We start from the raw sequence: 24,801 nt of genomic DNA, 5'->3' as shown, positions 1-24,801 counted from the left end.
CTATTTCACTTAACGTATCAATATCTGCTGAACTCGACCTTCACTGGTGTAAATTTTCTGGGTAAAGCAAATTTTGCCGAGTTTAACACAATTACATTTAGGTCCAGTGTTTATAGGCAGGCACCTACAACACCTCACTCTGCAAATTATTAATTTTTAATTCTACCTGTGAAAACAATATGTATTAGCTGTGAATATTAGGGTATTGTCAGCAATGACTGGGTTAATTCACAATATTTGTACATTTCAAGCAGTACAATCCAATTACAATGACTAATCAGATTAAAGATTAATATGTTTCCTGTTTGCACAAAACTACAGAGACCCTCCTATAGCTCTCCTTGTGAGCAGGTTCATGTCACATGACCTGCTTGTGCTTTGCTGGCATGACTCATGAATATTCACAGCTCTGTTTACGGAACCACCGTGACGCTGAGACTCATTAGGAGTTCCGTTCCTGTATCAACGCAAACCACACCACAACACAATCATATCCAAAACTGGTTATTTCAAGTTCTCATACGCAGGTACAATGTACAAGTGGTCAGAGCTGAAGGAAGTTTAGAAGTTGTATAACTGTCCAGTGGTATTAATTGTGTTAACAAGTAAGACTTTAAACCAGAAGGGTACAAGTCCCAGGTTCAAACCCCATTTACTACCATTGTGTCCCTGAACAGGACACTATTTGCAGAGGGACTGTTCCTGTAACTACTGACTGTTTACTGGCGGTGGTAGACAAGCACTTTCATGGTGCCTTTCATGGCTGCCCACTGCTCACTGAGGGTGAAGGGTCCTTGTGTCAGCATGTGATGTGTTGTTATTTTCACTACTGTCTGTTTAAAGGGCATAAATTATTTAGAAATTTTTGCCCTGAGCTCCATTGTTCTCGATGCGCTGCAGGTTGCCCATTGAAGCGCTGTGGAACACGGTGAGCTGTTCCAACCGCTTTAGCCTCATTAACAGCCTCCAGTCAGGCCCCTGGGGAACGTCGATGCGGTTGAGGAGGATAATCTCTACTTCTCAGTGACCAGAGGTCAGACTTCCAGACCTCCAACTCCATTATACAGCCACCAGGAGAAAGTGTCTATAAACATTGGGCAGAACCTATTCTTCCCATTATTTATCGTCTGCATTTATCGGTTTATCCGTTTTTGTGTATGTCTGATGCTCTGCAGACCGCTTAGGAAAGTCCTTGTGAAGCTCACAGCTCTCTATAACCTGCCTGAGATCTGGTGTTACTTTTGACAAGTTCAAATATAGCTTCAGCCCAAAAACAAAACTTTCCCAGCTGAAGAACAGTTACAACGACGGTGGTGCAAGTGCCATCTGCTGCCCCTGTGCCATCATTTTTCTGTCCCTCCACAATATCAAATGATTATGTCGTCACGCAATCATATATGTTTTTATGCAGTGTTCTGACCACGTCCAAAATATTTCACAGATGGCTCTAAGGGTCAAAGAGCACAGACAGAGAAGTCTGAGGACTTTTAAAAATATCCCATCACATGTGGCTGCCAAGGCAGCGCATTTAACAAGCCCTCTCAATTTCTACAAAGTCATTTGTAAATGACAGCAGGTGCCTCAATGTCATAAGTGTCTGTAGAAATGACCAGGCGGAAAGAAGAAGTCCCTGCTTGCTTGTTATCTGTAGCCGCGATTGACAGCTCTCACACACCCTGGCCGTCAGTAGATACTTCTGGTGCTCGGTGTAGGTGGTTGTAGGAGCGTGTAGGATGATCTGCGGGCCTGGCGCTAATCACAGTGTGGTCCGACATCACCGCGATGAAGTGAAGCCACTAGATGGCTGCTGTCAATGGCTTTAAATAGTTGCTGGTGTCACCTGATATGGAAGGGACCGCGCTGTGACCCTGTATTACGCTGCATTCGTGGGGACAATAGGAGACTTAAAGACCTTCACACCGCCTCACCTCTCTTCTAATCAATACACCAATCACATGACCACCCGTCCTGCAGCAAAATGGAACAGCACAAGGTCACTTCAGCAGACAGTGGCGTTTTACGCAGGCACGCAGAGCGTATTTCCTGCTAGAGGAAATTGCATAGTGGCCACTCGACTTCTTCCAGAACCTTCTGAAGCAGACTCTGCGCAGGAGAAGGATGTGACACAACACTTCTGCTCTTCTCAGTGTGTTTAGGTGCTTTTATATTGTCACTTCAAGGCTGGTCACACAATAGTATCTGCACGTTCTGCCTGGGGAATGTGCTTCACACACACACAACTTTGACTCATTCAGAACACACTTGTACTGGTCACAGTCACACCACAGGTCACACGGAATGACACCGGCCCTCCGTCATTTCGTCGAACCTCTCCCTCTGCCACCCTGGTGTCTCCCGGCTGTGAGAACGTCGTGTCGGAGGGGTCTGTCTGGTCGCTCCCCTGATCCCATAATCCACGGCGGGTCCGGGCTCCCGCGGGGCTGCGATCTCCCTGGCCGCGATGAACCCAGCTCAGTGTCAGCGGGTTCACAGTGGCGCTCACCACCTCGTCCAAAATATTAATGGAAAGTTTTTGCGATGCCAGGAGGGCGTGGCCTCGGCCCGTTCCCCCTTAACGGTTTGATCTCCCGTTTGTGTTCCTGCTCCCTGGAATGCAGGACTAAAACCACTTTCCCACCACTAAGAGGATTACCAAGGTAAAGCTTCATTTCAAAAGATGCTCCAGTAGATCTGAGTCGGCCACATGAATTCGATTACTCATGTAGAAAATTGATGTCGGCCCCTCTCCGGACTCAGCGTCTCACGCTGTGCGTCGGGTGGTCCTGTAAACAGGAATACGTGGAACTGGTAACGTTACCTTTAAACCCAACAAACCATACTATGAATCCCACCCAACAATAACTGCTGTGAACTTTGCTCCAGATCGGACCTGGCCGGCGTGCGGTGCTCTGCTGTCAGCCTGAGCACGGTGGTTTACGGGTGAAACGTGGTCTTCACCGACAAGAGACGCTTCTTTTTTTTTTCAAACAAGGCATTGCAAGTTACAGAGTGACTTGTGACTTTGCACAACGTGTGTGTGTGTGTGTGTGTATTGGTGTACTTTATATGGTGAATGGCCTCGCCTTCGAACCTCTTTGTTAGCGCGCTGTTTGTTTTTCAGTCTGATGGTTGCTTTGTTCAGTCGGTTCATTATTAATGTTAAATTCTGTGTTTTTTTTTTTTTTTTTTTTATTATTATTGTCCCATGCCTGTTGCATCTGTTGCACGCTTCTACGTGTCCACTTTTTTGAAGGGACAACACAATGACACAGTTATGACATCTGACGGCTGTAGGTATTACATTACGGCCCGACCGGCTAGATCTTCTGATAAGACACATATCCAGGTACGTTTCTCAGGCTCATATCTCCTGCTGTTCTTCTGTGACAGTAATGCTGAGTGTTTGCCATTACCAGTAAAAAGCCACTAAACTTGCCTGAACACATTCTTTTAACCATGAACGCATAGTTGCTAAACGCACAGTCATCTCCAACGCCTCCTACGACACTGATTTGCTCCGTAAACTGTGAATATGAAGTGCAGCGATTATGTGATCATTTCCGGTGTTCCAGTGTGCATCCCGGGTTTGCGGCCCCGGTCCGGTTTGTTGCCGAGTAGATCCCAGTAGTCAGTCGCTTGCAGCCAGTCTGGTGTGATGTGGGTCACCCCCAAGGATTAAAAGTGCACAAATGCTAATCCCCCTTTCATACACACCAAGCTAAAGGCTGAAAGCCGGTGGTGGTTAACGTGTCTTTCTAGGCTGGGAAGGTTACAGTAGGAGAGGAATGCGGTAAGTTTGGGAAAATCTGCTTTGGTGCAAGAGCGCATTAGGACTTTTATTTTTCTTGTCACATCACTTGTCACTAATAGACAGAGAGAGTTCAAAGCATCTCTTAATAAATAACGTGCATACTTAAACGTGCATGGCAGGAGTGATCTAAGGATGGCGGGGTGGCCAGAACCCCGCCAGTGAAACCAGATTGCTGTCCATCTCAAAACTGGACTAATGTTTGATTTTTTTTGGGTTGTGAAGACAAGAGAGTGAAAGTGAAGTGATTGTGATACACCGCAGCACAGCACACGGTGACACAACGAAATGTGTCCTCTGCTTTTAACCATCACCCTTGGTGAGCAGTGGGCAGCCATGACAGTGTGTGGGGACGGTGCTTTGCTCAGTGGCACCTCGGCGGATCGGGATTCGAACCGGCAACCTCTTGATTACGGGGCCTTCCTTAACCTCTAGGCCGCCACTGCCCAGTGAGGACATCCAGTCTTCATGTGTTCTCTTTTCTGACAACATTATATGTATAGGAGTGAACCCATTTAAATGCCAAAAAAAGATCAATTTGAAGATTTGCGTGTATTGTGTATAAAATGTGGTACGAATCCGGACGGCGGGGTGAAGCTGAATGAATGCAGATTGCCACGCCCATCAGGCTGCTGCTCTGTATCCTCTTCCTCTGTGGAGGGGATTTGGAGCTGGTTGTGAGCGTTGCTGCGCCTATGTGTGGGGCTGCTCATGCGAGTGATGCTTGTAAGTGAAGCATGAGCATGAGGAACTGTGATCTGATCCAGTTTCCTGATCCAGTGGCCAAAAGTCATAAAAGGGCATAAACCTCACAACAGCAAAATATTATACAGTGTGAAGACAAGACAAGAGGTAGAAAACAAAATAGTACGAGACCATGTCTTTTCAAGATGGAAGCTGGATTCTGCTGATCCCACTACCAATTTATGCATTTACATAGATACATTATCCTGCAGAGGGAGCAGGATACCAACAACAAGGTTTCACAGAAGCGCATTTAAAATTTTATAGTCAGTGCATGATTTGATTTGTGCGTTTTCTTGATGGATGAGTGTGTGAATTATTGTCAGGTGGTAGTAAGACACCCATCCATAGACCAGAAGACCACAACGTCACTGATTGTGTCCCTACTACAATGGTAGTAGGTGGGATTTGAACCTGGGTCTTCTGGTTCATAGGCGAGTGTGTTTCCCACTAGGCCACTACCACCAGAAACGCGGTTATGATTTTGATACCTTCCAACCCCCCCGCCCTGTCCTCCAGATGAAAGTCGGGCCAGGACGCGCCGTATCTGTGGGTCAGGGAGAGAGATTCGAGGTCCACAGTGAGACACAGAGGGTTTAACGTTTGTCATTAGTAATTAAAAATCTTAGTGCGACATTGCAATTCACCGTGGTCCTTCTCCAGAGCGCCTTACAGTCAGTAGTGACAGGGACAGTCCCCCTGGAGACGTTCAGGGTTAACCCTAAGTTGCTCCAGGGGGGGGCCGTCCCTGTCACTACTGATTGTAAGTCGCTCTGGATAAGGGCGTCTGATAAATGCTGTAAATGTTTCTCGGCCGTCGCGGCGCAGACTGGGCGTGTGTTTACACACAAAGCGCGTCACTGACCACGCCCATTTCCGGTGTGTGAGCGCGCGCTATATAAGGCGGCGCGGTCGCGCGGCGCCGGCAATCGCGTCAGCATCTCGTACCGACACAGACACCGACACTTCGTGTAGACGTTCGTGGCTACCAGAGGCACGTTTAAAGAGGACTAATTATTCCGGAAGGTCTTTAAGGTGAGTCTTTAGCGGAGTTGGAGAAACGAAACTTGAAGAAATAAAAAAAATAATAAATAAATTAAAAAAAAAAAAAGAGCGAGAGAGAGAACATTTTAAGAGTTTAAATCGTCGCATGAACGAGTGAATTAAATGAGTGTTCTCCCGAATCGTGAACTGACGTGCGGGGGTCGAGGACTGGCTAATAATCCGTGATCCGGTGGCGAATGATGCAATAATGTTGTACGCGCGGCGCTGCGGAAAATGGAGCCGCGCACGTGTCTTTGTTTCCCTCCTATCAGATGGCAAATTATACAAATTGAACAAAAAAAAACTCCCTCTCATGTAAATGTTTAAAACAATTCGACGGATTATGTTAAACGTGTAGTGTCCTCGTGTTCGAATCTGGGTTTCTTTTTTTATTTATGTCCGCGCTGAAATAGACTGTACATCGCCTATTGTAAGGAAGAGTTTTCACGCAGTTGTGTGGCGATCCTGAAGGTTTGTTGAATTGATGATGATGATGATTGTGGTGGTGGTGGTGGTGATGATGATGCTGCCCGGTTTCGGTATTTTTCCACTCCGACACTCCCCGCCCTCCTCGTCTCGGTCATGTGACCCTCCGCCAGACTGATGCTGCGCTGCGGCTGGATGTCCTTTATTTCCACGCAGCTTTCTTTTTATTCCAGTTCTTCTGGCTGCAGCTGGGATTTTTTTAACGCGAGTTTTATGGTCCATATCGTAGATTTAAAAAATAATAATAATAATATTAATAATAATAATTAAAATTTAACCACTGGCTCTTGCAAGCCTGATGCAGGATCAAATCCCCAGAGCTGCGTGGAAAAGAAGGGCGAGTGTTATGTAAGTGTAAAGTCAGCATAGTTTTGTCTTCTCAGGATGAAACCAGACACCTTGAAAACAGAGATGAGGCACATCAACCCCCAGCCGGATGGTGAGAGCTACGCCAGCTCCAACAGCAATGATTACGCCTTTCAAGACAAGAAATTCGTCAGGTGACTGGCCACGCCGTGCGGTGTCACCTCATCCACGTTATATTTCTGTATTTATTTTATACCTTGCATTTTTATTTTATTACATTTTTTCTGTTCTAGTTCGTTTCCCGATGATGCAGAGAGTCAAAATTTCCTGCCCAACCAGACCCTGGGCAAGAAAAAATACGAGGCGGAATATGTGAGTTTGCTGAAATCTCACGATCTGCCCTGCTGCGTCTTGATTTTAATGCAAGTTGTTGTAACTGGATGATTTGTGGTTTTCAGAATCCTGGCAACGCCTCGTTTGGCATGTCCGTTTTTAACCTGAGCAACGCAATCATGGGCAGCGGCATCTTGGGTCTGTCCTACGCCATGGCCAACACTGGCATAGCACTCTTTGTGTAAGTTTATTTATTTATTTATTTTCCTTCTTTGTATTGGAGATTTATATTTGCTATAAATACTCCTGTCTGCTTAGGACCCTCTGAATTCAGTTTTACTTTTTCCAAAATAATGGAAATTTACCATTTTAATTCTTCTAAATTCCATGTTTTCGTTATAAACTCACCTAAAAACAATTCAGTGGGTGGGGAATAATATGATTAATCACTGTTCAACAAAGTGCTCGGGCCTTTACTGTTCGCTTTCGTAAACCATTTACATGTAAATATGTGCATTTCATGCAAAAAAAAAATCACAATACTACACATTCATCCATATGTTAGAAAAATAATAATAATAATAATAAATAAAGTGCTTCACATTTGACATCAACATAAATATTGGGGAGAGCTGGAAAATAAATATATATATATATATATATATATATATATATATATATATATATATATATATAATTATACGACTTCCACCCCACACACACACAACGTCAGAAGCAGCCGTGTCGTGTGCGGTCCACCGCAGCCAGCATGTTATGTAAGGGTGTTTGGACATTGTCCCTCCACAGGAAGGAAGTAGCGTATTCGGTCCCCCAGTTCTGTGCTCTTTTCGGGTGAACAGTTGCAGGAGATTGTTCACAAACTGATTAAATACCTAAAACCAACCAAGCCGCTCCCCCCCTCTCTTTTGTAATTTTAACAATGGATCTTCCTTTTTTCCCCCCTGCAGGATTCTGCTGGTCGCCGTGTCCATTTTCTCTCTCTACTCTGTGCACCTGCTGCTGAAAACGGCCAACGAAGGAGGTGAAGTAAACGGCTGCTTTCACAAGCGCTCTTCTAGTGGCCCTCAATTCTTCTGCGACTGTGCTGACCCAGCGCTCCTGTTTTTTTTTATTTTATTTATTTATTTTTTTTCTTCTTCTCCAGGCTCCCTGGTGTACGAGAACCTGGGGTACAAGGCGTTCGGGCACCCGGGGAAGCTGGCCGCCTCTCTTTCCATCACCATGCAGAACATCGGAGGTGAGCCCGAGGCGGTGGGCCGCGTGTCTGACTAAAAACCAAATGCTGCTTTTTCTTCATTAACGCCGTTTTCTCACACAGCCATGTCCAGCTACCTCTATATTGTGAAGTACGAGCTGCCCACTGTCATCGAAGCCTTCTTGGGAACTGAAAAAGAGTAAGGAATTTATCTTTTTATTTCTAATTTATTATTATTTTTCTTTTTTGATCAGGTTGTCCCAGTTATGTTTTTAAAACGAATGGTGATTAGTTGTCCGTAATCTTACATGATCGAACTTGTGCAGTTTAAAAGAGAACAGAGGAGGCGGGGCCTGAAAGAGCCCCCCCCCCCCGTGCCACGCAGAGACAGAACGCCGAGTGATCTAATGCGTCACAACTCATGAAACATTCAATGTTTACCACCGAACAGCTTTCAGCTTCGCCCGGTCTCGAGCCTGTTCCTCACTGCCGCCTTCCTTCCTTCCTTTTGTAGGGCGTGGTACACCAACGGAGACTACCTGGTGCTGCTGGTCTCTCTGCTCATCATCTTGCCCCTGTCTTTGCTGAAGAACCTGGGTGAGTCTGGCCTGTCCCCTTTTTTTTTTTTTTTTTTTTTTTAAACGTGCGGTCCTGTTGCGGGTGCGGTCGTGACTCATGACTCGTGTCTTCGTTCTCCTTCGTACAGGTTACCTTGGTTACACGAGCGGCTTTTCCTTGTTGTGCATGGTCTTCTTTCTGATCGTGGTGAGTTCGCAGTCTTGTTTTTGTCGTGCTGCATGATGGATTGAATTGATGAATAATTGAGACGTGAAGTGGAGGAGAAACTCCAGCCGAAGAGATGAAGCGTCAAGTTGTGCTTTTCGTTCCGTAGGTGATCTACAAGAAGTTTCAGATCGCCTGTCCTCTAGAGATTTTTAATTCCACCACGAACGCCACCCAGGACCAAAACGCCACCGCGTCGGACGAGGACTGTTGCAAGCCCAAGTATTTTGTCTACAACTCTCAGGTAGGGACACGCGGCTGCTTCCGTCTCCTTCGCATGTGGTGGAACGGACTCGTTTGAACAATCACTTCCTCCTGCAGACCGTCTACGCCATTCCGATCCTGACCTTCGCCTTCGTCTGCCACCCCGCCATTCTGCCCATGTACGAAGAGCTGAAAGAGTGAGTGACTCCATGCTGAACGTGTCTTTCTTCTGGACGTTATTGAATTATTATTATTTTTAATATATTATTAATCTTTTGAACTTGTCTCTGCAGTCGCTCCAGAAAGAAGATGCAAGGCGTCGCCAACGTTTCCTTCTTGGGCATGTTCATCATGTACCTGCTGGCTGCTCTGTTTGGCTACCTCACGTTCTACGGTAAGTTCCTGGGCTGGAGTCCAGCGTTTTTTTTTTTTTTTTTTTTGTTTTTTTTTTTTTTTTACGCAAGTGCCGGGAAGGACTGGGGCGTTGCACAGCTGTCCTATGAGCTGAAGTCCCGTCATGTTTGTTATGGCAAGGACCTCAAATCAGTGTTCTTGGGCGGTTGTGCAAGAGAAGACTGAACGTCTGTTTTTGGCTTTTCAGCTCGCGTGGAACCGGAACTGCTGCACACGTTCTCTAAGGTCTACCAGTTCGACGTGGTCCTCCTCATCGTCCGTCTGGCAGTGCTGACCGCGGTGACTCTGACTGTGCCGGTGGTGTTGTTCCCGGTGGGTAGAGCCCTGCCTTTCTGAAAGAGAAGGTACCAGAGCGGCCCGTCCTTGCCGCGGGAACGTACTTACCGCCGCTGTTCTTCTTCTGCAGATCCGCACCTCGGTGAACGCAGTCCTCTGGCCCAACAAGGAGTTCAACTGGATCCGCCACGTCATGATCACCGTCGTGCTGCTGGTTGCCGTTAACATCCTGGTCATCTTTGTGCCCACCATCAGGGACATCTTCGGCTTCATCGGTAGGTCCTGCACGGTACAGTGGATCAGGGCGTCTCGTAGAATGCAGACGTCAGAACTGACTTTATTTCCGTCCCGTCCCAGGAGCCTCTGCTGCTGCCATGCTGATCTTCATCCTGCCCTCGGCCTTCTACATCAAGCTGGTTATTAAGGAACCCATGCTTTCAGTCCAGAAGATTGGGGTCAGTTCAACTTCAATTTAATTAATATTTCATTATATAAATCCTCTTTAATTCTGGTCTGTGAATTATTTATTGATTTGGTTTTATTTTCTCCAGGCCACGTTGTTCCTGATCAGCGGCTTCCTGGTCATGATCGTCTGCATGAGCCTGATCATCCTGGATTGGGTCCATCAGGCCATGTCCCCCCCATCTCCGGGCAGTGGACATTAGGGGCAGTCTGGGCTGCGAGGGGTGCGACCACTGCGGACATCTGTGAAGATGAGACTGCTGCGGACTGGCGGAGACGCGGAGGAAACGCACGTTGCTCTGCGTGGCGGCACGGAGCAGACACCTATTTTCCATTCCGAGAGAATGTTCTTGACTCTGTACAGTAACCTGCTAGACCTCAAAGATGGTGTTCTCTTGTGTGTATTTTATTTTTTATTTTAAATAGTAGCTTGGTACGGTTTTTACCTTCTGGTGGTGCCTCACACAGGGATTTGGACACCTCTTAGGCCACAAGACCTTCAGGATCCCTCGTGTTCCGTCATAATCCAGAAACCCAAGAGGAAGGAGGAAGTTGACTGAACTCAAGGCAAATAGATCCGAATGTTTTACTTTACTGTTGCCAAAAAAATGTTTCTGACTTTGTACATTTTAAAAGCACTTAGTATTCAGCACACGTGAATGTTCGTTCACTGGTTACTAGAGTGCTAAACAGTATTTATGGCGAGGCGCCGTCGGCCCTCGCTCGTCGTCAGGTGGCGCGATGCTTGAACTACAATTGAACAAAAATGAACTGCTTATTAATAGTCTTTCACTGAAGCCGGATTTGTATTAACTTTAGTACAATTACTGCTATTTAAGAACTAACACACTGTAAAAGTACTGAAGGCGTGGGCGAAGAGGGAAGTCCGATGGGGGGGGGAAAGAAGAAAGGCTTTGCCGTGTACCTGATTAACTTGCAAAAAAAAAAAAAAAAAAAAGCGCTCCACTCTCCCGGAGAGTGGAAGCGTGCGGAACGGCGCGGCGGCGGCGGTGTTGTTGGCAGATGATCACGTTTGAACACTCAGGCTGAGAGAGTCGGAAGTCGGTTTTCGCCGCTCGCTCGTTGGTCACGCTGTCGGCACCTTGTTACCAGCACTGCGCTTCCGGCTGCTAAACTCACCCGGCATCCCAATGGCTATAGTCCAGCAATTATTTATGGAACAACAGCAGTGTAATTTAATCTGTTTTACTGTATTTATATTGTGTGTGTGTATATATGTGTAAAAATCTGTATATACCTTTTTTTTTTTTTTTTTTTTTCTTCCCCCCCCCCCCTCTCTCACAAATCTGTACATTGAGTGTAGCTCCATTCTCATGCCCTGTAAATTGTACTGAATTCCATCCTGTGACCTGCTCGGACCCCTGGACCAGACCTGGCAGGCGGTGTACTTTTTATTTTATTTTTCCCCCACCACACACACACACACACACACACGCTGTACTCCAAGATGAAGGGCCTTGGAGATTACGAATGGTAATGGTACCTCATGACTGTAGCATATGAGAGGGCATCCCTACAAGTGCTCTTGTTTCAATGAAACACTATGTATATCCTGTAGTTATTTGTTGAATAAAGTACAATAACCGTAACAGCAGCTACGTTTTCGTGTTGTGCTTCGTACACGATCCGAAATGGTGGCCGAGAAAACCGATATAAAGCAGCAATTGTATTGCTGTTCAGAATTGGTTTTGTTTAAATGCATTCACTGCAGACAACGGATGGGAGATTAAATAAAACGTTGCTTTTATGTTTGCTGTTGATTATCCACAGCCAGAACACTTTCTTGGATGGTACTTAGAAAGTTGCCGGTTCAAATCCCGATCCGCCAAGGTGCCACTGAGCAAAGCACCGTCCCCACACACTGCTCCCCGGGCACCTGTCATGGCTGCTCACCAAGGGTGATGGGTTAAAAGCAGAGGACAAATTTCACTGTGTGCACCTTGTGCGGCGCTCCTGTGTATCACATGTGACAATCACTTCACTTTTTTTTTATGGGAATCTGGTCTGAGAGCGCCACCTGCCGGCCAAGTGGTTTACGTCACTGCCTGAACTCGTTTGGCCAGCCGGGCCCACTTTGAACAGCTTATGGCGGATGTCTGACTTTGTCAGCATGTCAGGTCCAGATGTCAAGCAGGACGTGGAAAAGACCCTCCCTGATGATGAGGGTTTTTTTCCCCTCCTCTAAAGTGTCAAGACCATTCATTACGAAACATCACAGAATCCCGGCATGCATTGCAAATGTCTCAGACCACATATCGATGGGCACTCCAGCAGTTAGTGGCATTTCTTGCTCCTGCAACAAACCCCGCTTACGCGAAAACCTCCACCCTGGCAACCCTGCCTCGCTTGCGCCCTGACGTCATCACGCACGGCGCGCATCCATCCTCCCGCAGCGACACCACGTGGCTACTTCTACATACTGCGAGTCTCCGACGACATGTGGCCGGGACTCGTCGTCGCCCCGCTCCGAATTCGCCCGAGATAACCCGCGGTCCGCTCTCGCTGCGGGAAGGAGCGCGGTCGTTCCCTCGCACCGACGCCGCTCGACAGCACGGATCGGACGCGGCCAGGCCCGCTGGCGTGTTAGCTTAGCCCGCTGTCTTCTGGAAGGGTAAGAGTGCGACGGAAACACGGCCGCTGTTTACCAATAACTTCTCCGGCCTGCTAATGCACTTTAGCGGATAGCCTAGCTGCCGGGCTACCACGCCGCGGCTCCGCGCTGCCCCGCCGTCGCTCGTCCTTTCCCGGGGGGCGAAAACAGCGCGCCGAGTATCAGCGGACGGCGCCCTGGACGCCCCGGACTCGTTCCTCCCGTCCCGGCGGTCTTTAAAGCCCCACTGCGGGCTCTCGCTCGAGTTGAAAGGTCACGTTAGTTTAGCGCCGTGTAGCCTGGATGAGCAGCGAGATCGGTTACCGACGGCCGGGTACCGGCTTGACCTGCCCAGAAATACACTGCTCGAGAAAATGAACACCCTACATCTGAATTGATAAAATGTTCTTATTAAATACTTTCTTCTTTACATAGTTGAGAGTCAACAACGTTATCAATGGAAAATTAAATTTATCAATTAATTAAAATTCTTTATTAAAAGTGACGTGATTGTCACTTGTGATGCACAGCACACAGTGAAATTTGTCCTCTGCATTTAACCCATCACCCTGAGTGAGCAGTGGGCAGCCATGACAGGCGCCCGGGCAGCAGTGCGTGGGGACGGTGCTTTGGTGGATCGGGATTTGAACCGGCAACCTTCTGATTATGGGGCCGCTTCCTCAACCACTAGGCCACCACCGCCCCCCACTACACACACTGCCATGGAGGTCTAGATTTGTAGTCAAACTAATTAAAGTAGAAATTAACACAGTACGGACTGATCCGACTTTGATGTAAAGTCAAAATGAGGCTCAGTAGTGTGTGTGTGGCCTCCACGTGCCTGTACGTTCTGTGGATCTCATCTTGGTACCTAATGGCAGTCGGGCTACTTCTTCTCCACGTCTCCTGATGTACTGGTCTGTGTCCAGGTAGCACCGCCATGCTCTGGACACTACGCTGACGGGCACAGCAAACCTTCTTGCCACAGCTCGCATTGATGTGCCATCCCGGATGAGCTGCACTACCTGAGCCGCTTGTGCAGTTCTAGGCTCCGTTCTAGACTCTGTTCTAGGCTGAAAGCACCGCCACCATTCAAAAGTGACCAGAACATCAGCCAGAAAACTGAGAAGTGGTCTGTGGTCCCCACCTGCCTGGACCACTCCTTTATTGGGGACGTCCTGCTAATTGTCTATAATTTCCAGCTGTTGTCTATCTCATTTGCATAACAGCATGTGAAATAGATTGACTTGGGGTGGTCCTTTAATTTTTTTTTTTTTTTTGAGGAGTGTATAATAAAGTTCAGTTATTCACAGTATAATATCAGTGATTTAAAAAAATAAAATTAAAAAACACAAATAAAAGGTCTCAACACAGTCATCTGATAGCTTTTTTAAATGATTGCGCGAATAGTTTTTCAATGTTAAACTCAGTTTAGAATTAGTGTAAATGACTGTCGTGACGTTCAGACTGCAGGTCGAACTGGGCTGAGCCGTGACTGACCACTGGCAGGTCATTTTAGATGTTTCTGCTGCGACGCGTGACCTTAATCTTCTGCTTGCGTTCGCAGCGCGCAGCAGGCCACCCGGGAGGAGGAACTCCGCGCCAAACATGACAGGTGGGTAAAGAAACCAGAGCCGCAGCAGCTCGGGCTTGATGCAGGACCTCGTTGGCGATGGCAGCTAATTGTATTTTCATTGATCTGATCGGAAAAAGATCAATACACTTTTATTTAATTGTCGGAGTGAAAATTGGTCAGTCATCCCTAGTTGAGTTTGTACTCTTAATTGGAGAAGCTAAAAAGCATCAGATTATACTGTAAGCAAATGTTATTAATGATCTGTTTAAGCTGCAGTGTGGTCCTGTTTCTGGATATGGATTGAGAACCCCGTACGAATGGTGACAGGGCTTCCAGATCCTAAAGCTGCTTAAAATGATTGCATTTTGAGAAATGGCCGTACACACAGTTTCTATTCAGACATTGTTCAGAAAATCTGCTACAGTAACACACATCATCAAAGGCTTATTATATGCATTTTATAGTGTATAATGCAACTTTTACCTACGGAGCATTTGTAAAAAAAAAAAACACCCCTGGGCTGAACAGCGCCTCCCCCTGTGTGGAGTGCAGTATGAGTCCCTATGCTGAACGTCCCAGACCAGAAGCTTTACGGCTAGTGCTGCTCTAGGCTTTGACCACCCGGGAAAACCGGGCTCGTTCTCCTGTTCGTTTCTCAAGTCGGATTTGGTCTGATCCCAAGTCTGCTGCCGACTGTGATCGTGCATTGATTGTCTGTAAAGGCACGTGAGACGACTTGCGTATAAACATTTACATTTTACATTTAGAGCATTTACCAGACGCCCTTATCCAGAGCGCCTTACAATCAGTAGTTACAGGGACAGTCCCCCTGGAGACACTCAGGGTTAAGTGTCCTGCTCAGCGACACAATGGTAGTAAGTGGGGTTCGAACCTGGGTGTTCTGGTTCATAGGCGAGTGCGTTACCCACTAGGCTACTAGCACCCTATAAACATGCAAAGTATGATTTGTACCTGGTCGTGCTGAAAAAATGGTTGAGAATTATGGGATTTTTGGAATACATCATAGAGAGTGATTATCGTACGTCTGGCCACACCGAATGGTGCTGGTGTTGAGTGTCGAGTGTTTACGCAGCAGGTGGGCGGAGTCCAGAGGATGGGGTGGAGCCGGAGGAGGCCCAACGGTGCCCGATCTGCTTGAACCCGCTGGAGCGAGCCGACACAGCAGTGCCGGAGGGTTGCGGCCATGTGTTCTGCCTGGCCTGCATTCTCCGCTGGGCCCAGGTAGGCAGTGGCTACGGCTGCTTTAACTCGCGGTTTTTATGAATTTTTATGTGCACGCACTTGATAAGGCTGCAACTTGGGGGAGGGGGGGAATAAACTGCGCCAATGGTAATGGATAACTAGTGAACAGCAGGTTGTATTCTGTGCCACAGCTGGTGCGTTCGTGCCCTGTGGACAGACGGCCGTTCAGCACGCTCTACACATGGCAGCCCTTACTGGGTTGCGTCAAGGTGAGTGTCAGTGTTTTCTACCGTTAGAAGATAATGGCGTGTGTTTCAGAGGGGCTGAGGAATCGTTTAGTGAACGTGCACGTTCAGCCTTAAGAGGAGGAGGGAGTTGGCGCCCCGAGTATTCCGGGTGACGGAAATATTTACACACTAACAACATTGTTAGCTGCTGGTAGAACAAAATTAAATCCGAGTAATTTTGGTGTGTGTGTGTGTGTGTGTGTGTGTGTGTGTGTGTGTGCACGCTTGGAAAACACTGCAGTGGTTAGCACTCGGGAAGAAAGACCGGCGAGGCCAGTGCTGTGATGAATATCATTAGTATAGCAGGTGGATGTCATTGTGTGTTGCCTGCAGATTCCGGTCAAGGCTCCACTGGAGTTTAGCAGAGATGCAACCGAAGTCCTAAAGAACAAACAGCCAGTTTGTCAGTAAGTACAACATAAGTCCACACACACACACACATATATACATACATACACACACTGTACTATGTACTGTTTATATGTGTGTGTCACGGATTCCGGTCTTAAAAACACTGCAGATTCAGTAAACCAAATGATTTGCAAGCCTTTAATCGGCCAGTAATCCACCAGTAACTGGAAATCCACAGGCACCTAGCCTGTTCGGTGGCGCCACTGGAAATGACGCGCACACGGTACAAACCGCCCCCTAGTGTCTGGCTGCAGTACAGGAAATATGAGTCCGTTGACATTGACAAAAGCTTAGAAAAATAACACATTTAGAAGGAAAATGTATATAAAGTACTTAACATAAAATACACTAGATGTTGTATTGTAGAAGAGCATCTGGCCCTCACGGTGTCTGCCGAGAAAAACTTGGACAAATGTTGACGAGCCCGATGCAGGGTCTTAAATTTGATGAAAGGGGTCTTAAAAGGACCCTTTGAGGTCCTCGTTATCATTGGTTATCTGAAACCTGGCAGAAAGCATTCTCCTCCCCTTCTGTGGTCGTGATGTTATGGCTGATGTGTGTGTGCATATTTTTTTTTTTGTCGGTGGTTTGTATTTGTTTGCCTTAGGAAAGACAAAGGGAGGAAGACGCATGCCAAAATGAAATGTCCAATCAGAACATGTAAGTTTGTCCATTTGGTGCTTTTATATGTTGTATGTCCTGGTTCTGCATTCAAAGAGTAAAGACTAATTAAGCTTTTTTTGAAAATACAAATGTTACAGGTAGTTCTGATGAAGCTGCTGTTCTGGAGAAAAAACAAGTTGGTGTCTTGTACCTTTTTTCTTTAAGGAATCTGCTTTACTTAATGGAATTGTAATAACATGTTATAACATGCAGTAGTTAAACATGTCCCTGGAGATGTTTACTAATGTTACGTTTAATCAGAATAATGTTTATTGGTCATTGATGTATGCATGTACGTGTAATAATACAAATAAATGATGGGTATTATGTTCATTTCCAGGTGAGGAGAGAAGCTTGTCCCCCAACACTCGCTCTACACCCTTCGCCCCCACCCTCCTGTCCAGTCGGAGTCTCACTATCTTTCCCACCTTTCATGTGAGTGTTGGGGGAATTATGCGAACATGGGAATTGTCTGTTCGAAGGAGGGTTATTGGCCTCATACGGGTTCTCTCTGTAGTTCCGGACCTCATAAAGAGTCTGAAGAGGAGCACGATGAGAACATTGCGAAGTGTTGCAGAATAGAAATGCTGCAGCAATCATGGCTGCCCGCTTCTGCATCGGTGGCCTCCAAAGGTCTTCTGCGGTGAGGATCCTGGAACATCATTTGTTTATTTATTTATGAGTAATAAATAAATTCCCAGTCGTTTCACAGGAAGGAGTATTTACATTATTCGCCCTTTTATCATTAACCACTGAAATCCTCCTGACGTGACTTAATTTTTTGGTCTGTATTCCAAAAAGAATCAGGGCCAATACACTAATGTCTGTGTTTTCCATGTAACAGGCGTACCTTTGGTCATCAAGTGTGGAGTAGAGGTCCGTTCCCTCTGGGGGCCCGCTCTCCTCTATCTACTTCTCCAGTAGCAGGATGTTGGAGTGAGTCTTCCTCATCTCAGTTTTTCCTGTTACCAATCACCCCCCCCCGGGCGTTCTATCCAGAATCATGGATTTCACGAAATATTACTGATATATTGATATTCCCTGTATGCTACATTATTCTGATCACCTGACTATATATTTACTCTTGGTAGCTCCCTCAACGGGTATCTTACACACTGAAAACTGTTATCCCATCCCTGGTCCTGGAGGAATGTCTGCTAAAAACCCAACCTTCAATTACTTGGTTATTTCTTAATGGTCTAATAATAATAATTACCTCCAGGACCAAAAAACAAAGACATTCATCCCTTTATATATTTATGATTTTGGGGTGGTAGTAGCCTAGTGGATAACACACTCGCCTGTGAACCAGAATCCCACTTACTACCATTGTGTCCCTGAGCAAGACACTTAACCCTGAGTGTGTCCAGGGGGGACTGTCTCTGTAACTGCTCTGGATAAGGGCGTCTCATAAATGCTTCCTTAAGAACACTTGAAGATGTTTACTACTTTTACAAAAAATTAACGTTCCAAAAAAAACAATGTTTTTGACCTCTAGTCTTTCAAGAAAGAGTTTGTGCCGTCTCCTGCACCAGAGGAGAGGAGCGGAAAGGTACCAGAGCATCTGGTCCAAAAGGAACCGCCAAGCAACAGAGCCCTAGACGTTCATCCCGCCACAGCAAGGCGACAAATCAGGAGACCCCGCACTCAGAACCTGAACAGTTGTCCCCAACAGAAGGGTCTGCAACAACCGGGAGCACGTCAGACACCAATGACACATCACCTAGCATAAGTAAAGGGAGACCAGCCAACCAAAAGGCCCGTACAAAGAGGAAAGGAGGAGGAAGAAAGCGGGTCACTCGACGTCTTACGAGCAGTTCAGTGGAGACCGAAGAGGAAGCAGAGGAGGAGCAGAAGGAACAAGGAGAAGGGACAGAGGGACCGGAGTCGGAACAACATGAAGCCAGTTCGAGCCCGGTCTGTGACGGTCCCGAGACCTCAGAGCACAGCTGTGAGGAGAACGATCCTGATGATTCGTCGTCCTCTGAGGTAGATGAGACGAAACCTGATCCGGTAAACACCTACAGTCAGGGGAGCCCTGTTAACGGACAACAGGTGGATGAAGGTGAGAAAGACTGTACCTTGTTTGACTGTGAAGATCAAGAGGTAACAAAGCCTTGGTCCACCAACTCTCCTCAGACAAGTCTGGACATGCGACACGGAAGCCCAGAGTCTCTGAGCACTTTTGAATGCAAAGATCCAGAAACGCGCGAGGACCATGTGGTAGCAGAGGTCCTAAAGAGCGATTCGGAGCAAACTTGGGTCGAGGCTGGAGTCGCGGGGTCTGAAGAGAGGCCCGAATCACCACTTGATCAACCCGACACTGAACTGACAAAAGATGCACAGCTGGCCAGTCCGGAGGTTGAAGGCCACGTGGCCCTGAAAGACGATATTCCAAACACCGACGAGGTACCGATGGACTGTGACTCGCCCAACTCCGAGCGTGGTAACCACGTCGATGACGCGGAGAAGGAAAGCGGCTCTGAGGCTGTTCCTGCTGCTGACAAAGGCAGTGGGCCAACGAATGACGAGGCCTCCTCGCCGTCCCAGTCTGAACAGAAAGTTCCAGACAAGAAGGGCGGTCGACCGCGAAGGTCCCGCTTCCATTCCCCCACCACGAGCTGGTCCCCCAAACGAGAGTCCAGAGCCAGGGAGTCTTCGCGCAGGTCGCGCTCACGTGACCGCTACCGCAGCTCTGGCTCTCCGCATCGGAACCGCAGCCATGATCAAGAGAGTGAGCGAGGAGGCTCGAGACGGAACCGTAGCTGGGACCGAGCAAGCAGGAGGCGCTCTAGAAGTCGGTCCAGGAGCAGGTCCAGATCCAGGTCAAGAAACAGGCCTAGTCGGAGAGGCTGTACCCCAGATCGCTCCGATGGGCCGTCCCCACGGAGACCAGGGGCTACGGAAAACTCGCGGGGAGGCAGGGGCGCCTGGGGCTCTCATGACAACAGCTGGAGGAATAGCCGAGATAGGAGCTCCTGCAGGGAGCCGAATGCTGCAGACCCAAACGCTTTTCCAGAAGGGTCTCCTGACAGGTCCTGGTCAGAAAATCCAGACTGGGTCAATGAGAGGTCCCGGGCTGAGTCGGATGTCAAGGGCTCGGAGCCACGGCGAGATGACCATAGGGATCCTGCCACAGATTCCTGGTCTCGTGGCAGGGGAGGCCCGGGTGCCTGGTTACCAGAGTCTGGGCGTGGCGGTGGGCGTGGTCGTGGAGGCTACTGGCCCTCTGGCCAACAGGGGGATTCAGAAGATGGCCGTTGGCAATCCCGCAATTTCTCAGGAACAGGAAACAACTCAGGGAACGACTCGTACAGCCGCTTCAACGAAAACCGAGCCAGCGGGAAAAGAAGGGCGGAGCCAGAACCTGGTGACGCGCCAGTGGACCGATCTGGCTGGTCGTCGGCGTCCAGCTGGGCCGTGAGACGGACTCTTCCTGCCGATGTACAGAACTACTACTCCAGGAGAGAGCGGGGGCCTAATTCTGGACCCTGGACCAGACCGGAGGAGGAACAGCAGCAGGCGGCTGCAGGTATTAAATAGCTTTTTTTTTTTTTTTTTTTTTTTTTTTTGTTTAAGGTTTTCGCTTCTCCTTCACATTGAGTTAAACACGCCGTTGTTCTCCAGCCTTTTCTTTTCATTAGAAATGTGCAACGTAGAGAGGATTTCTTGTAGTTCATGCAGCACAACCACGAGTGTGAAGTGAAGTACACAGCACATGGTGCACACAGTGAAATTTGTCCTCTGCATTAACCCCTTCACCCTGAGTGAGCAGTGGGCGGCCATGACAGGCGCCTGGGGAGCAGTGTGTGGGGACGGCACTTTGCTCAGTGGCACCTTGGCGGATCGGGATTCGTATCGGCAACCTTTTGATTTTTACGGGCCGTTCCATAACCGCTAGGCCACCACTGCCCCATATGCCACCACATCCCCCCAAACAGCAGAGCTGAATTGGCCGGGAAGTGGTGGCCTAGCGGTTAAGGTAGCGGCCCCGTAATCAGAAGGTTGCCGTTTTAAATCCCGATCCTCCAAGGTGTTCTTCACCATTCGCCACGTGTTCTCCACCATTGTGTGCATGTAGGACTCGTTTGGGGTTATAGGCCAGGTTGAAGGTTTGATTAATAAATTACCACTTTGCCGTCCATACTAGGGATTTTGGAAGTTCAGCTCTTCTTCTAGAGAGCTGGTACATCTCCCAAACTTCATCAACACACAAACCATTCATGAGTCAAGTAAGGCTAAAATATGAGGCTTCCGATGCTAAATGAAGAGCCGTTTGAGAGCCAAAAGAGCCCATCACTACACCGAGAGAGAGAAATTCACTCTGGAACCTTTTTTCAGAAAATAAACGTTCTGGGTCCCCTGAAACGGCATTTCTGTGTGGACAAAAGGCCAGATGGGATAGAAATCTTTTCAGTTTATAGATGGACGTTCTTGTGTTGACTGTGTTTTTTTTTTTTTTTTTTTTAGATCCTCCGCATGGTGAGCCGACCTCTCAGCCTCCAGTCGATGCCGCACCGACCCCTCTGAATGTGATGCCGCAGCCGATAAATGTCCTGGGAGTCATGCGTTATCCCCTCCGGCCTGCTGGTCCCTGCGGTCCTGCTGTCAGCCTGTTGCCGACGCCGTTCGGGGTTCCGGCACACGTCCCTCTTCATTTCCACCCCGGCGGGCCCCTCCTCCAGGTCCCTGCCGTGGCCACCCAGGGATTACCTCCTCCACCTCCTCCTCCACCGCCAGTCCAGCAGTCCAGTCTGATTGTGCAGATGGACAACCGGCCCTCACAGGTGTGTGCATGCTGTCTTCACGCCACTAGACAATAGGCCACACATAGCTGTGACCCCGTAGGTCATTTAGTTCCTGTCTTGGTTTAATATGAAGGTTATAATTAAAAGTTTAAAAATAATATTGGTAGCCTTGATATGACATTTGTGAAAAGTATTTATTACAAAGGAACTTTGCAATGATCCTGGATTTCAGGCTTCCATCCCTGCACAAAGCAAAGTCCCCTTTAGACATGTTCCCAACAAAGCAGTGGCAGGGATTAAAGTCCAGGCTCCTCCCCAAGCCCCGCCTCAGGTCCCACCCAGTGTGCCCCAACCTTCATCCACCACACAGCCATCATCTCACAGCAAAGTCCATGCAGACAGTTCGAGGAAAGAGAAGGTACAGCCTCTAATATGGAACATTCCTCTGAATTAAAGTATGGAATAGGAAATAAATGGCATAATAGAAAGGGAAACATGTTTTTACACGTTTACAAACTACAGAATCTGCAATTAATAGCAATGTTGATGAGCGGTTATTGAACGCATTTGCTGATCTTCATTTAGAAGCTTCAGATTCAGGAAAGGGCCGTCAATGAAGTCAAGACGGCCATTAAGCCATACTACCAGAAGAAGGACATCACAAAGGATGAGTACAAGGAGATTGTTCGAAAGGCTGTCGAGAAGGTGAGATGCCACCATTCATGCACATTTGGAGCTCTAGGCAAGATTTTAGGTGGCCCCCCCTCGCATCGCAGTTAATTCTGCTGCTAGGTAGAATAATAAAGAAATCTAAATGTGACTGACCAACACATGTTGGTCATGTGACTATTGTGAGTATTGTTGAATGATAAAAAGGAGACAATTTATTATTTTTTTTATTACAAAATTAAAACTATACTGAAATGTCTCCGTTTCGTTGACAAAGATGAGGAGTTATCTCCTCTCGTTATATAAAGTTATTCATATGCAGTATTTCAGTATTACCTGTCTCATTATTCCTTAACCACGGTGGCCTCATAGACAAGTTATGTCTCATTATTTTTGTTATTACTACTACTACTAGTAGTAGTAATAATAGTACTTTTACGTAACAACACCTTAATGCAACCTTGTTTTAAGAATAGTGGATTTTTTTTTTGTTCGTGGCGCCCCCTGATGGATTTGCCTATATTGCCTACGACGCAGGCCGGCCCTGCCACCGCTGCACTGTGAACCCGCTTCAATATCCCGTTCGTTTCAGTGTGGCTATTTCACAGTCCTCTGCACCCCTCTGTTTCCCTCTTCAGGTGTGCCACAGCAAAAGCGGAGAGGTGAATGCTGACAAGGTGGCCAATCTGGTCAAAGCCTACGTAGAAAAGTACAAACATGCCCGCCGAAACAGATCAGACAAGTGTTAAGGGGCGTCGTTCTTACCCTACTGTGGAAGTGCAATTTCTGGGTCTCCTTTTTCATATATCCTACCTGATCTAAAGAATTAAAAGGGTTTCTATAGATGAATTATTTTGTTTAAATTGAATTTGATACAGCGCTGACACCCTTTACCTGATCAAGACACATGGGTTAACTACTGTAGGTCACCATGAGCCTCTTATCATGGCCTGGTGAAGGCGGGTGACACTTTGATCTCTGAACTGGACTTTAGCGGGTACGAAGGACCTTTTTTATTTTTTATATATAAATATATATATATTCTCTCTCACACATACACACACATAAATACAATCATTTTGAGGGAATCCTTAAGAAATGTGCATCGCCTTTGTTGTCAGTGTAGCTGCAGAGCAGTGTGCTGGATTGAAAGTGTAGTACAGCTGCTTTGGGATCAAGTTACAACCCAGAAGTCTGCTGGGGCGGGCGGTGGGCAGATGAGGTGTGAGTCTTCGTCGATCATGTTGTGTGACCACCGTGCATATTTACCCCCAAACAAAGAAATAAAGGAGCTGCTTCCATTCAGCATGTTTTGACTCTGTGTGGGTTTTTTCCCCCCCCAGTTCTGTATGAAAGTGTCTGTTGGACTTCTTCGATGTGATGATGAACATTTGTGAACTTCTGTTTTATGATATAATTCTTACATTTTAAGTGAATTACATGCAATTAATGTTAATAAGTGAACAGCTGTTTTTTTAATTATATGTCAAACTCCAAGTCAATCACACTTTTGTAAAATCAAACTGTCCACTTAGGAAGCAACACTGATGTTAATGTAAATGATGGTCAATCAATTTCACAAGCTGTTGAGCAAATGGAATAGACAACAGCTGGAAATTATAGGCAACTAGTCCCCAATAAAGGTGTGGTCCTGCAGGTTTAGTTCCTATGCTTTCTGGATGATGTTTTGGTCACTTTTGAATGCTGCTGATTTTCAGTCTGGTGGGAGCACGAGACGGAGTCTACAACCCACACAAGTGGAGTTGGCGGATGCTTTAGTCCAGGTCTGGGAGGAGATCCCTCAAGAGACCATCAGGAGCATGTCCAGTTGTTGTAGGGAGGTCACACAGGCTCGTGGAGGCCACACACAACTACTGAGGCTCATTCTGACTTGTTTCAAGGACTCTTAAGTTGGATCAGTCAGTAGTGCTTTTCTATTTTAATTCTAAGTGTGACTGCAAATCCAGACCTCCATGGGTTGATAAATTTGATCTGATAATTTATGCGTGATTTTGTTGTCAGCACTAAATAAACTATGTAAAGAACAAAGTATTTAATAAGAATACTTTATTCATTCAGATCGAGGATGTCTTGTTTTTATGTTCGCTTTAATTTTTGGAGCAGTGTATATGAACCGTTGTGCTTGAAAGCCTTTACAGTCACAGTTAAAAGTTCAATCATAAATGAAGACGTGAGCTCTTGTAAGGACATGATTACGTCTTCGTTAACCGGTCCCGAGTTTGTTGGACTACATTTTACAATACTGAAAACTGTATTGCATTCCCAGTAGAACTGGATCCCCTGGATGCACCTGATGTTCTGATCAGAATCATAGATCCTCTTCGTATGGGACGCGACAGTCTCCCTGATTCCTGATGTGTGTGGTGAAATCTGGTCCCACTCATGCACTGGTTCACGTTTGTTGTCGCTCTTGCTTGAAGGATCAGAACAACGGATGAAAAAGGTCGATTCCACCATGTTCCTTCAGAGAACAAAGTTCAGCCCAGACAAAAGCAGTAATGTTCAGTCTTTTATTTAAAAACTATAAACAGTCACC

General features: G+C 47.0%; 2 protein-coding genes across 4 annotated transcripts; both read left to right on the top strand.

Moving 5' to 3' along the window:
- Positions 1-5,477: 5,477 nt before the first annotated feature.
- Positions 5,478-11,691, top strand: slc38a2 (solute carrier family 38 member 2). Its single transcript, XM_028954017.1, has 16 exons — positions 5,478-5,587; positions 6,466-6,582; positions 6,682-6,760; positions 6,847-6,962; positions 7,690-7,763; positions 7,887-7,979; positions 8,061-8,136; positions 8,452-8,534; positions 8,644-8,702; positions 8,830-8,964; positions 9,042-9,121; positions 9,218-9,318; positions 9,526-9,650; positions 9,745-9,889; positions 9,972-10,069; positions 10,166-11,691. Exons 2-16 carry the CDS (start codon positions 6,467-6,469, stop codon positions 10,277-10,279), a joined length of 1,494 nt encoding a protein of 497 aa, XP_028809850.1. The 5' UTR covers positions 5,478-5,587; position 6,466; the 3' UTR covers positions 10,280-11,691.
- Positions 11,692-12,500: 809 nt separating this feature from the next.
- Positions 12,501-23,552, top strand: scaf11 (SR-related CTD-associated factor 11). Of its 3 annotated transcripts, none has more exons than XM_028955465.1 (15): positions 12,501-12,708; positions 14,255-14,302; positions 15,357-15,505; positions 15,658-15,735; positions 16,087-16,160; positions 16,772-16,824; positions 16,926-16,963; positions 17,168-17,262; positions 17,345-17,470; positions 17,672-17,763; positions 18,326-20,359; positions 21,298-21,614; positions 21,808-21,993; positions 22,161-22,280; positions 22,883-23,552. In XM_028955465.1, the coding sequence occupies exons 2-15, from the start codon at positions 14,296-14,298 to the stop codon at positions 22,991-22,993; spliced, it is 3,480 nt and encodes a 1,159-aa protein (XP_028811298.1). In that variant the 5' UTR covers positions 12,501-12,708; positions 14,255-14,295; the 3' UTR covers positions 22,994-23,552. The 3 variants fall into 3 exon arrangements, with proteins under 3 accessions (XP_028811298.1, XP_028811297.1, XP_028811296.1); XM_028955464.1 differs by having other exon boundaries at positions 16,748-16,824; XM_028955463.1 differs by having other exon boundaries at positions 16,745-16,824.
- Positions 23,553-24,801: the final 1,249 nt, after the last annotated feature.

The sequence above is a fragment of the Denticeps clupeoides genome, chromosome 15 (genome assembly GCF_900700375.1).
Source record: "Denticeps clupeoides chromosome 15, fDenClu1.1, whole genome shotgun sequence".
Lineage (NCBI taxonomy): Eukaryota > Metazoa > Chordata > Actinopteri > Clupeiformes > Denticipitidae > Denticeps > Denticeps clupeoides.
This window is presented reverse-complemented; position numbering and strand designations above follow the sequence as displayed.